Source organism: Ambystoma mexicanum, chromosome 4p (assembly GCF_040938575.1).
Source record: "Ambystoma mexicanum isolate Mex_15411 chromosome 4p, UKY_AmexF1_1, whole genome shotgun sequence".
Classification (NCBI taxonomy): Eukaryota; Metazoa; Chordata; class Amphibia; order Caudata; family Ambystomatidae; genus Ambystoma; species Ambystoma mexicanum.
The window spans coordinates 1,130,090,171-1,130,104,572 of record NC_090927.1 but is presented as its reverse complement, the minus strand read 5'-3'; the positions used below and the strand labels follow the sequence as shown (position 1 = coordinate 1,130,104,572).

At 43.8% G+C, this 14,402-nt stretch overlaps 1 protein-coding gene across 1 annotated transcript in view; it reads right to left on the bottom strand.

Moving 5' to 3' along the window:
* The window catches only part of LOC138453673 (alpha-tectorin-like), a 412,421-nt gene that overhangs the window by 281,446 nt on the left and 116,573 nt on the right, over positions 1-14,402 (bottom strand). The window contains exon 3 of the mRNA XM_069606719.1: positions 2,798-2,902. Coding sequence (XP_069462820.1) covers positions 2,798-2,902 — 105 coding nt within the window. The remainder of the gene's footprint in view (positions 1-2,797; positions 2,903-14,402) is intronic.

The following is a 14,402-nucleotide window of genomic DNA, read 5'->3' as shown; positions in this document are numbered from 1 at the left end:
GTCCTGTGTGAGAGCCCTCCAACCCCTATTTAAAGGGGGTTGGCTTGCATGCAAGTATAATATGGGGGCAGCTTGGAAAAACATTTGCAGGGCCCATGATGGTTCCCAGTCCTGCCCTGCCCCAACAGAGATCTTCTGATAGCCCACACTAGTCTCCTTCGTATTCTCGGGTAAAATGGAGGAACACCTCTCATGGGTTTCTAATACTATCCACCTTTGCACTGCTTCCTAGAACTCTGCAGCACCCTACAAGGTATTTTCCTTTAATGGATCAAGCATGGAGGTTTCTGAGGGAACACCTCTGTAATGCATATCAAATGACAAGGGAAATGAAAATATGGCACTTTATTTTTCTTATGTACAGACGTTAGAAAAAGGAGTAGATTTAAGGGGGCAGCAGTTAAATGGTGTAGGATTAATGCTGATTAGCCAAAGGATCTATGACTTACTAAAGCCCAAAGGATCATGGGGAAATCGATAATTATTTTCATTTTGTATATGCACCTTCTAAATGCTGTCTGTGGGATTAAATTAAAATATTATTTTGCATAGCAGGAGTCGTCTGTGCCATGCCATATAATCTAGCAGTTTTGTTTTGTTCAAAATGACTGACAGACCTGTGAGCACATGCTTTTTGTGGGTTTGCTGGGGAATGTCACTGAAGGGATTCTAGACATCTTGGATTGTGGAAACGCCAGTTTCAGAATATGGTCTAAAACTCAATATAATGAAATGTCAATGTAAGAAACAATAAATAACATTAATTTTGAAAAGATGTTTGGATCTTAACCTGTTTTTGCCAAAAACCAACAAGGTTGGGATTTGGATATGGTTAAAATAAGTATGATTTATTTCAATTCTGTTTACTAGTTACTAATGCATGGATTGTGTGGTGTTTATCTTTGCAATCTTAACTCTTGTTATAGATTCTTAAAGAATTCCAGGCCTGAATTTGGTAATAGCTGGCATTTGGGATTACTAGCATTTGGGATTACTAGCATTTGGGATTGTTTTATTCAAGCACATTTTAGCCAAAATGTCTTTGTAGGTAGAAAAGTCCATCTCCTGCTTTGGGCGATGCCCTATGCTTTCTGCTCTCTTCACAAGGGACTTACATGTTAGTCTGAAAAGTCCGATTTTTATGGAGCCAAAACCATAGGCGCTATTAGAATAAGCTGTACACAATACACAGGGGATCATTTGGTAAGAAATGCAAACTACATCCTGGGGGCTGTCAAACGGTATTACCCAAATTGTTCGTTTGCAATTGTTCGAATGCACAATTGACCGAATTTAAAGGGTCACAATTGACCTTTCCACAATTGACCGCACATATATATATATATATATATATATCGCTTTGGTTATATATATATATATATATATATATATATATATATATATATATATATATATATATATATATATATATATATATGGGTTTGGGACGGGTTTGGGTTGGGTGGAGGGTTGCGGGGGGTTTCCCCCGCATATATGTTACAATTGACCTTCACAATTCGGTCAATTGTGAAAAGGTCAATTGTAATTCGAGCAATTGTCAAACGAACAATTCGTATACATCCCATCAAACGCTTGCACTGACGTGCTGGCGGACCCGTGCATGTCATTTTAAAAATCTGCGAGGATGAGTGCAAAGGAAAAGGTAAAAACATGCAAAATCACCTTTTATTCTTTCATTTAACGTTTAACGTTCCACCTTGTAAAAAAGTCAACGCCAGATGCAGAATACACTTCGTAGACAGCATTTGCCTATGAATTCCTATGGAATCTGCGTGCTTTCAGCAGGTGCTAAGTGGAAGGGAGATACCATTCCATTTGCGCCTTAATGAAAATCTCATGCATGTTTAAAACGAAAAGTACTTGGAGACGAAGGAAGAAAGCACAGCAAAGATTTTAACTATGCTTTGTGCACCTTCTCCGCCTTTAAAGGAATCAAAAAAGAGTTAGAACAGGAAAAGAAGGCAAAAGAGCATTAGGGCTTGTTTTTATGCCTTAATGTTCAGCAGTGCCCCATGTAAAATAATCCTGACAGTGGGCATCATCATGAGTTGGGCGATAGCCCTTAAATGCAGCAGTACAGCTATTACCGCCACATTTAAGGGTTGGCCCGATCACACGTTGAGTGCTAAATGGGCTGTTTTACCTCCAGCTTTTTGCTGTTTTTGGTGCAATTATCGCCTGCTCTGTTACCGTGCAATATTTGTGTGAAAATGCCTCATTGGGTCCAATAGACCCAATGGGGAATGGGGATTTACCATGAAACGCCCAACCCGAGCTCCAGCACTAATAACGCCGGCCTGGGTGACGCTAACGTAATTACAGTTGGGCAGTATTACCGCCAGGATACTGCCCAACTCGTGCTGAGGCTTAGTGTCTTCTTAATTCGCTCATGGGAGCCTCAGATAGAAAGTGCTAATTTGACCAACAGTGCGTGGATTCTTCATGAATAGAGGAGAAGCTCCATTGCATATGATGCAGCAGGTCTGTCCCGCCACAAAGCTCCAAAATTCTCATATCTGCAAATTAGATATACATTATCAAAATGTATTTTATGTTAGCATTATGACGGGTGAATTCCATCACAACATAAGATTGCATGCTACCAGTCCTTCTTTTGTACAAAGAATCATCATAATTGTGGCCATCGGCAGAATTCAGTCCACACTGGTCCGAAGACGCCAACAAGTTCACCATAAGAGCCAGGAACCATCTCCCTTCATATCTATTCAGCCCTTTGGTAGCGCAGTTAGAACTAAGTATCATGTGTGTACGTTACCGTAATCGTTCCGCAGTCTGTAAAATTAGTCTTAATGCTGAACACATAGACAGATCCAATTTCAGTGCCACGACATTCTGGATCATTCAGGTGAAGGTCCCAGATCTGGAAAAGGAAGCAACATTGGATATTTGCACTGCCCATAGCTGACCATTAGGTCATTATTCACTTAACAATCCAACAACAGCAAATTTAAAAACATGAATTAAATTACAGGCAAAAAACGAAAAGAAGTTTAATTTCAACAAAAACTAGCATTTAAAAAAAACCTTAAGAGGAAATTAACTACATTTTGGGAATAGATTATAGAATAATAGTTTGTATTATTATGTAGAGCTTGACGCTGAATTCCTCCTGCTTCTTTTTACCCAATTTAATGGTACTCACCTTACAGCCTTTGCAACTATTGATGGAGAAAGGCTGTGAAGGTCATGGGATTACAGACGTCTCTGAGTGCAAAGGGCAATTGGGCCTATTTCTCCACTTTCAGCACAAGTTCTGTATTACCGAAGGACCCGTAAATGTTAGCAATGCCCCGTTTATAAAACGTGCCCCTGTGCAAAGTTATTGTCCACCTATTCTAAAAGGGGTGCCCTCGCACTTGTGATAGGCTCATGCACGTGAGGGTATCCCCAGAGGATTTATGTATACTTAAATTGTGCACCATATGCAGAGGCATGGGCAACTGGGGTTGCATGGTTTAGTTCAGAAGGGATGTGACCAAGCAATTTGGGCTGGACTGCTCCTTTTGGGGTGGGATCAAGCCTGGTTTGCATATGGTCTTTCCCCTTCTGTAAAGGATTGGCAGGCGAAGAACCATGGTCTGGAGGGTTGCCCAGAGTGATGTCAGATGTTAAGATTAATTCTAAACCTTCCAGCCATCATCTATTTTTGTTGTCCCTCTTCTGACCCGACATGGCCCTGTTTATGCTTGTTTGGCAACTCAAATGTTGCAAACTACTCCTCCCACCTGTTGCTCTCCAATACTGAGTTGCTTTGCAGACTTCCTGCCTATGATCATACACTGCCCTGGAGGAGTCCCTGGCTTGCATTGATTTTTTTATTAGTTCATTAACTTAATTTTACCATAAAACATTGTGCAGCTCTTTTACTCATGTTTAGATTTAAATGATCTTAATTCCAGTCTCATTGTCATTTCACCAGCTTTCCAATCATGTACTTTTTCTGCTTTGAATATGTGTAGGTATTGCCCGCTCAGCCTACATTTGGCACTTGGTTCCGAAAGCATTGAAAAGCGAAGCAATGCCCTGCTTTGGAACCCCATCTTCCCCCTTCCATAGGAGCCTGCTGCTCTATTGCCCCGTGCCTACTAGATCCTCTTGCATGGAACTTGTTCCTGCATCCAGTTTTGCTCTGAGTTAGACTTTGCCCTGATGCCTTGCTGCAGTGTGTTTTGGCCTTATGTCCTGTGCTATTCTGCACCCAGACGTGATTGCTGTTGTCCCTAGTAGCCGAAAGCTCCAAACCTTCAGCACAAATGATTATACTGGGAGACTTCAATCTCGGGTTTAATGACCCTCTTGACACCCCTGCCATTGCCCTGGCCACGGCATTAGAGGAGCATGGCCTCCTTCAACTCTGTTCCAAACCCACCCACTCGAAAGGCAGAATCCTTGACTGGGTAACCGCCCTCAATTGCAACATCACCCTAAAGGACCCTGTACAGCTCATCTGGACGGATCACCACTTCCTCCCCCTTGACATTAATATCAACAACCTAGTGCACAAAAGGCCTATTATTGCTCCGGCCTGCCTAACTAGGAAAAAGAGCAACATCACAGCTGAAGCCTTAATGCCTCTGGTGACCCCCATTCTGAATGCCCTACCAACTACAACTGACTTAAACTCGCTGGTTAACGCCTATAATGAATCCATGGCTAAAGCTATCGACACCATTGCCCCATTAAAAATGCGCAAAGGGAAACCTAAAGCGCACCTGAATACGTGGTACACCCCAGAGCTCAAACTTCTCCGTCTTCAAAAAAGCAAACTTGAATCACTATGGAAATCGGTGCCTTCAGTAGACAATAGAACTAACCTTACCAATATCTCCACCCTCTACAAAAATGAGATCACACGTGCTAAGAAAGAATCTCTTAATTCCAGGATCTCACAGGCAGGCTCCAGCACTAAAGAGCTCTTTAACATCTTAAAGGAATTAGAAAATCCCACTCCTCCCGAAGATACCTGCACAAAGGATAAACCTAGGTGCACAGGGATCCAGAATGCCCTTGCCAACAAAATTTCAGGGCTCCAAACTAAAATTGGAAACAAACGGCAACAGCTCACTCATGACACCACCTCCAGATCCACCCATCCCCCACTCACCGCCACTAGCTCAGGCTTCACCTTCAAAAAGGTTACCATACCTGAAGTACAAAAAATTATAGCATCCTTGAAACCCTCGAACTGCAAGGGGGACAGTTGCCCCGCACAGATCATCAAGGATGCTGCCAGGGATCTCTCCCCCTTCATCACCAAATTAATAAACTTGTCTTTTTCTAACAACATGGTCCCAAGTAATCTGAAACAATCCTGGGTCCTACCCTTGCTAAAAAAACAGACCCTCGACCCAGACATACCCACAAATTACAGACCCATTACCACTGTCCCATTTTTACTAAAGATTCTTGACAGAGTGGCCTATTTACAAATTCAGGATTACCTTGAAACTAACCTATTACTAGGTACTCGCCAATCTGGCTTTCGTCCCCAACATGGGACGGAAACGGCCCTTGTTGATCTCAAGAGCCAGATAGACGAAATCAAAGATAAAGGGAGGGCTGCCATGCTGCTTCTCCTCGACCTCTCCGCTGCCTTTGACCTGGTTGACCACAAAATCTTGTGCAACCACTTATCATCGGCAGCACACTTCTCCCACTCGGCGGTCACATGGATCCAATCCTTCCTGGACAACAGGACCATGCGAGTCTTCTCACCCATAGCAGCAGCCGACCCTATTCCCATTTCCTGCGGTGTCCCACAAGGATCTTGTGTTTCACCCACTTTGTATAATATATTTACAAAGCCCCTATTCGATAAACTGGACCATCTGGGTGTCACCTACACCAACTACGCAGATGACACCCAGATACTCCTCACTTTATCAGGCAACTACAACGCGGACGCCAACAGGATCGGTGAAGTCTTTTCCATCATTCAGGCATGGATGGCCACACATGGCCTCTGCCTGAACGATGACAAGACTGAACTGCTCCTTGTCGGCTCACCCAATACTATCCGGAATCTCAGCCCTAGCTACTCTAGTTTCATTATTGACGGCAACACCATTCCCACTGCCAAAAGTGTAAAAACTCTTGGTTTCTATCTAGACACTAACACCAACTTCGCCAAACAAATTAATATGACCGCCTCAGCCACTGCTTACACTGGGAAACTAATCAGAGCCTGCAGACCCTTGATATCCCCCAACAATTGCCTTACTCTAGCCAGAGCACTTATACAATCCAAACTGGATTATTGCAACAGCCTGTATGTAGGTGCCAATAAAACGGTTGTCAATAAATTGCAAGTTCTACAAAACAATGCACTCCGTGCCGCCCTTAATATTCCCAGAAGAGAACATATCTCAGCCACAAGAATCACATGCAAATGGCTCTGCATCCAACAAAAAATAGACCTAAAAACTATCTGCCTCACCTACAAAGCTCTTAACCACCTGGCCCCACCTTATTTAACCGATAAATTCACCTTAAGACAGAATATTAGAACCACCAGATCCTCTAATACACTACAACTGACAGTGCCCAAATACTCCCTTAAAAGAGCCGGTGGATCCAGCTTCCCAGTTCTAGCCTCACAATTATGGAACACTATTCCATTGGACATCAAATCTACCCCTACATTTCAACCTTTCAGAACTAAGATCATCACCTGGTTACTCAACAAATAACTAGCACTGTATGTATGTATGTATCCGCTACAATGTTACTAATTCTACTATAACTGCTTTCATAACTGCTTTTGTAACTATACATATGCTGCACAAATGTACAAATGTTCCTACCTATGCCTGTAACCTGATGCTTAAGCGCCCATATACCTCTGGGTCAGGAGCGCTATACAAAATAAATAAACAAACAAACAAACTTATGCAGCTGTATTACCGGCTTAGACACCACCCACCTCAAACTATGAAAACTATGAAATAGCTGCTGCAACTTCAAAAACTGAGAACCAGAAAGGATAGAGAAGAAGGGGGAGGCTGCTTCAGCTGCTCTCCATCTAACTTTGTTGGCTGCATTGTCTGAAGATTCAAATAGGGTAGGAAACGGTCTCCTGAACACTGAGTACCCAGTAAGTTCCTTCCCTGCTCTGCGAGAAGGACCTGCAGTAGAGCTCAGCTCCTGTCTGCTCTACACCCCTATGTTACCTCCTGGCCAAACTTGACGTAACTAACCTCACCCTAGACCTTGACAAAGCCAGTATCCCCCCTTAAGTACTGGTCAGATAACCCCAACAGGTCTCTAAAAACAGCATAAATAAGTGAAGGTGCTGTAAATGAGCCCCAAACGCTGAGCATCAATATTCAAGTTGTGTATCATTTGAACGATGTGCTTGACTTGTGTGAAATGTATACATAAGTTTATAGTTAACAGTGAAGCCTAGGGACTGTTCTGAAAAAATACAGCGTGCTGTCATAAACATTATTTTGTGTTGAAGTTCAATTGTACAGAATTTCATTTGAGCAGTTTCAATTTCCTCTATATATATAGGATATTCCCTGCATATTTTGAACTGGTTGCATTCATTCTGCCTGTATTCATATTCAATCTGATTTAAAGTGTTCCCCACTGAACTGTCTAAATACAACTTTCATATCATCTTGCCAATGTCTTGCGTGAGGGGTCAGAAATGAGAGACAGAGACAAAATGGCTGTGTTTTCAACATCAGACATCTTTATTAAAAGAAAAGGCAGTAGGATATACAAAATAAAGTTTCTACGAAACTAAAACTGAAGATCATTCTGTGTCTTCTTGTCAAAATTATATAAACTGTCCGTGTGTCCAAAACAATTCTGACTCACACTCTAAAAATGAACAACTAAGTAGTGTAAGGAAAATGTGTCTCTGACCTTTGTTATACCAAAATGTTCAAAAGGTATAAAAACAAATAAATTAATCCAACAAAATGGTTTCTCCAAAATAGAAGTCCTTGGATCCAGAGTGCACTTCCCATCCCCTGGAATATTTCTGGTAGGATGGCAAAATGTCTTTTCCCAAATATTGTTTCCTTTAAGGAGGGCAAGAAAGTCTCTTTCAAGTAACATTCAAGGCTAGCAGAATTGCCTCTTTTACACAACTGTTGTTTCAAAGATGTCACAAGTGTCTTTTAGTTTCCTCTGGTTCCCTGGTATACTTTCCTCCCAGGTATCTTGATACAATATCTCTTTCTTTCATACACTTTAAGTGGACTCCACGGTGTATTTTCCTGCCAGGTGATCTGTGGGTTCCACAGATCCCCTGGTGTATTCTCCTGCCAGATATCTTCCCTCAAAAAGCTTACTGCCTGATATATCCTATTTATAAGGTCTTCTTTCCGTGTTATCTTTATTTTCTGGTATAGCGCAGTTGTACTCCTGTACTGTCCTGTACTGTGTCGTCCCGGGAGTATAGCTCAGCGGCAACGTGCGCGCCTTGGAAGGAAGACGACACGAAGCAACACAGGTTCGATGCCCGGGTCCGCGCTTAGAAACCTCTGGGTGTGTTTAAGCGTGTTATAAATATGCAACTAAGACAAAAAAAAAACACAATTACGCATCCAAAAAACAAACAATTCCTGTAACAGTGCCTCAATGCCTGTGGGCTGTGTGAGCGCTGTAAAAAATAAAAAATAAAATAAAATTTTTCATTGATTCAGGATTTAACTTATCCCATGCTTCCCCATAAGGACCTCTCACATATGAAGACTTCTTCAAGTTCTCTTTATTTACTTCTTCACCAGTACTTATTTGCTTATGGCAATGCTTGATCTAAGTTTCCCTATATGAACTTCTCATATATGGAGACTTGCGCACATTTTGTCTTTCAGCTTCTTCCTTAACATTCATCTGTGTATTATCACATTTGCTCCAGCTTTCCCCATATTGAAATTTCAGGCATGAGGAATTGTGCTAATTCAATCTTTTGAATTCACATGGTTGGTATTCGAAATAGTAATTCAATTGTCTGTGCAACTGTTTGTGCGCCATGGGGTTCCCACTCTCTCTGGGCCAACTCATCGCTATCTCATGGTGTTCCCAACCTCCTGTAGGCCACTGCGGCGAAGTCACAATGTGGATTGGCGTCCCTCATTTGAGAGGCCCGCTTTCAGTTCTTCCCTCAGTCTCCGTTCCACTCGCCGGTCAAGTGGCTGCATTTCTGTTCGACCGCATTCTGCACAGCTTCTCCTCTGCTGCTGGTGCCCTCGTGGCTTCACCTTCGAGCCTGCCACGCTCCTCTGGGTCTCTCGCCACTCCGGTGCGGGTTGCTGATAAGTAGCAGCTTGGGAGCACCTGCCTGCTTCAGCCCGGTCTGCTCCCGAGCATCTGACTTCTCTGGTGTTTCTGCCTCTCGCTTCGCCCAAGCCACGTCTCCTCTCTCTGACTTACTGCCAGTAAAACCTGTCTTTAAATGTCCCATGCAGCTGATTCACCATGCAACAACTAGTCTGCACGTTTTGCCTAGGGTTTCTTTCAATCCTCATTAACACCTTCTCCCGTTTCTTCATCTCAGTACCTGAGGCACTATGGAAGTTGGAGACCAGAGAATGAACAGGACTTCTAAAGAGATTTTGTTTGGGCTTTTTAACCTAGTACAACATCCTCAGAGATAGGGGATGTGCTTTGTTTTTTATGCACATATAAGGTGTGAATGGCTATTTGTTCAGAATGGCAATAGGCCATCAGCAGTTTAGGTGGCATAGTGATGTTTCCAAAAGCGGGGAGAATACTGCATCCCTCCCAAAGCAGTCACCACCTCCTCTCTGCAGTCCTCTCCACCCACATGATCCTCCCTCATAATACCACCCCAGGGGTCAGGATCAGGCAGAGGCTGCCGTCCCCTATCCATGTGGGAGGAGCACACCATCAGTGATTCAGTGATGACTCTGCAGGATTCATCACACTCGCCTGAGTGAGCTACTATTATTCTGACTTGCTGCATATCATTTACCTTAGATGTTAATTTGCATTGATGTATGATATCTGCATTTACCTTGCATTCTACTCTTCCGATTTATTTTGACTAAAATTAAGTTTTGACCGGCATCCCTGGCTGGGATTGTGTGTGTAACCACAAAAAGAGAGAGCTGTCAATGTTTGCAATATTGTATGTTCTCTCATGTGCACTGAGCTTCAGCATTACTGAGCAGAACCACACCGCAGCCATGATTACTAATATGAGGATGCTAGACCACGAGGTGCCACGATTGGTTTGTAAGAATTGCAACAGACCAGAATGATGTTACCTGGTAAGTTGTTCCCTACTCAGGATAGGCCCGACCATGGCTGGAAACCGTGTGACACCTCATGCATGAAGGCGAGGCTTGTTCTTGCCTGTGAACCAGAATATATACCACGTGGATATCTGTTTCCAGGCTTTGACTCATGAAGTATGATGGGGCGATCCACTGCAGGTGGAGACCGTACCACATGAGTAAGAAGAACAACATTGTACAGGCATAACATTATGCTGTTAGCCTTTCCCTTTAGGTCAGAGAATGTTCCGATAGGGGTGCATCGTTTAAATATAGCGTACTACATGTATATTACTGCACTATGCTTGATTGTCACTGTGTGAAGCCCAATACAAAATAGGAAATCCATGTTCCTGGGCCATGTTTTCGGGATGGGATACTCTGCTGGTTTCTGTCTGTTTCTCTACACCTGCATAGTAATACAGCTGACTCTGTTGTGGTTCTCGTGTGGACTTTCCTGGCGTTTTTCACAATATATAAGTGAGAACCATGCACCCACATGCTGGAGTCAGCTTCAACCAATCTGGGTGCAGGATTTTCATTAACAGTAATGGGCCATAAAAGGCCTGCGACAGGGAATGCATGTCATACAATATTTGCATGACGATGGTTTTTAAATCAACTTTCCCTTTCTAGTTCTCTGGTTTTGAACCAGCCTACTTCATGATCATTAGGTCTCATGGTTTTCAAATATGCAGGGTATTAGCTGCATTGTCACACAGCCATGACAGTTAAAAGGACACGCGGTCTGTTGAGTTTAACTTGTTTCCTCATTGTCAGACTCTGAATACTTTTCTCCTGGAAGAAAGATTTGTGGAACCTATGCTGATCTGTCCTAAGAATGGTTGCAGCATGTCTTCCTTCCCCAAAGCATCCTGATCAGAGCAATCCCACTAGGAAACTGATAAAGTTAGTACTAGCCACAAGAACACAGCACCTATCATTGGCAAGACTGTTTAGGAGCTATTGCAATATTTCTATAAACGAATTGACTGAGACTGAAAAAACCCTCCCTCCAGGGAGTACTTCCCCTGATATGACTCTTCACCCTTTAAAACAACCCTTTCCTGTGACAGTGGTTGATATGCCATCCTCCTTGGCTTACAGCGTGCTCCAGATGTTCACTTATTTATTATGCCACTTACCAGTTTCCCTGCCAAATCTTTATTTAAAACTTTTAGATGCAATGCAATGCGAAAGGGTAAACAGACAGTTCACATTATCCTTTTGCCCAGGGACAAAACCACCCTAATTGGTAGTGCCTCTCCCCAAGAGACCTCAAGACTTGGCTAGTTCCACCAACAACCATAATTTCACTTGCCTCCACTAGCCAATATCGCCTAACCTAACATTTGCCACAATCACAGCTAATACCCACACCATCTCACCCACCGTCCCTCTCTTTCCTACGTGCCCCCTCTCTCATACCCCTCACCCTTCCTGTCCACCTTTTCTTGCTATTCCTTTCTGTCTTGATGGGCCGGCAAAGGATAAAGTCTATGGGCCTCATTATAACCCAGGCGGGACGGGGTTAACGGCGCCGGTAAAGGTGCCGGCGCCGTCAACCCCGTCCCGCCTGATTACGAGGTCCCCTTGAGGACCCGGTCTGTACGTCTGATTACTGGGTCCCGCGAGGGGAGGAGGGAGCAAACAACGGGCTGCTTGTAATCGGCCCGTTGTTTGCTCCCTCGCCCATTCCCATTCAGCCCTATGGGGGCTGAAATGGGAATGGGGAAGGTCCGGGTTCCTAGAAGGAGGAATTACCGGGCCCTCCGAACTCGGAATGGCCTGGTAATTCCTCATTCTGGGAACCCGGATGCGATTTCGGCGGCAGCCTTGCCGCCAATAGCGGCATGGTTACCGCTGAGGTCGTAATGAGGCCCTATGTCTTCCTCGCACCACCCACTGACACCCTGCCCTTTCTCCTACTATCCTTGCCCAGCCCTGTGTCTCAGCACTTGAATGTATTGGCTGCAGCACCTGTGAACAACACAAATTCAAGACAATGGGCCTCATTACATGGTAGGCGGTAAGGGTTTACCGGTACCGGTATTTTACCGGTACCGGTAAACCCTTACCGCCTTACCAACCGCCTAACCAACCCGCAAAGGGACCAGGGAGCTAATTGCGGTACCGCAAGGCTCTGCCGGTATTTTACCGGCATGGACCAAGGTGCTAATAGCACCTTGATCCACCGCCATCCGTGTAATGAGGCCCAATAACTGTAAATATTCTGGACAAATGACATTTATGGACACACATTTTTGACAAATCTTTATATTATAGACACAACTTCTTGCAAAGCCTGCACCCCAATAATACAATATCTAAACGCATACAGTGAAGAAAATCAGCAGGTGACAGCGCATTTCATTTTATCCCTAGGTGCCTTAATATTTTAAAACTATGTTGAGGGCATTTTTACGGTTCAAACAGTCTAGAACTGGCACAATGTTCAGCAGCTCCGTGCCTAAGCAAAGTCTAGCCCATGGGAGGCACAAGGATGCCAAAAGTCCAATTGGGAATGAAAAGGACTAACTGGTGGCAAGTTAGGGGCAAAGTGCAAACCCGAAGATTGAAGGACACACCAAATATCCACCACAAGAAGGCGTGATCCAGAGGCAACCAAGAGACAAAACAGAGTTGAAGAAGGAAGAAGAAATATTATACACCAAACCAGGGGTGAGAATCAAAATGAAAACATATCAATGCTACAGGAGAAAATGTGATGCAAGGAACCTTCACTGAGGTCTCCCAAATACTGAAAATAGGCAAAAGGGCTACAGTTCATGGCAGGCTCAGAGGAATCATGGTTTATTTTAGGAATTGTAGTTTTTTCTTCTGGTAATGCTACTGTAATATTGAACAGCAGAGACTTAAACACTCTGTGAGCCAAGAGCCAACCAATAGTTTTGGGATAATGTTTGTTTGTTTATTTGTAACTCGCGCCAGGACCCGAGGGTATCAAGGCACATGATACATGAATATTTTCAGCTTAGGGTTACATGCTCACAGCGATACACAGATATAACAGAGTCAAAGTTTGATTACAGCAACAAAATATATACATGCAGTAAGTAAATTGGAGGACATGGAAGGAGAGGTGCAGCATGATATAGGGCCTCATTACGGGCCCGAGTCTGTGGTCCCTGAATGGGGAAATGCCGGGCCATTCATCTTTGGAGGGCCTGGTATTTCCCCATTCAGGGAACCCAGACCAGGACCATCCCCATTCCCATTGAGCCCCCATAGGGCTCAATGGGAATGGGGAGCATGCTAACAACGGGCCCATTAATGACGGGCCCGTTGTTAGCATTCTGGTCCCCTAGCGGTACCGGCAAAGGACGTCTGGTCTGACCAGAGGTCCAGAGCGGGTACCGCAAGGGGGCCTCGTAATAGGGCAGAATGGGTTTAACGGCGCCGGCACCTTTACCGGCGCCGTTAAACTCATTCCGCCAGGGTTGTAAGGAGGCCCATTGTCTATTTACAGTCTATTGTCTATTTACAGTGCAAATGAATAGGGATAGTAGGACAGTAGCTGGCGTATATTTAGTGGTCGTTATGTGCATTAGTTAGGAATTTATGATACACATGAGAATTTCGTTCCCCACGACTGTGATATCTGACAAGGTCCTAGTCGCACATCGTAACAAAGCACCACATCGTACAATACCCAAGAAAATGTACTTAATACAACACACACACACACCCTAGCACAGTGCAAGCACATCACTGCAAAGAGGAATGGGATAAGAGGGGGAGATAATGACCAAGGTTTGTGAATGGACATTAGAGAGAAGGGTTAAAGGCGAACAGAAGTCTGAGCTGTGTGATGTGAGCAGAGGTGTGCATAACGCTGTATATGTGTCATGTGGTGCCCAGTGTACGTTTTGTGGTGTGAATAGTCTGTGTTGGGTTGTGGATCTTGTGGCGTGAGCCTTCCATGTTATTACACGTTTCTGTAATGTGGTATGTGTGATAACTGGTATGTTGAATATAAACATTGTGGGGTATGTGGGTTGGGTAGTGTCTGAGTTGTGTATTATGTGTGGTTTGTTGTGTGAATGTGTTTTGTTAACCTTGCCTTTCAGTTTCTCCCAGTTCATT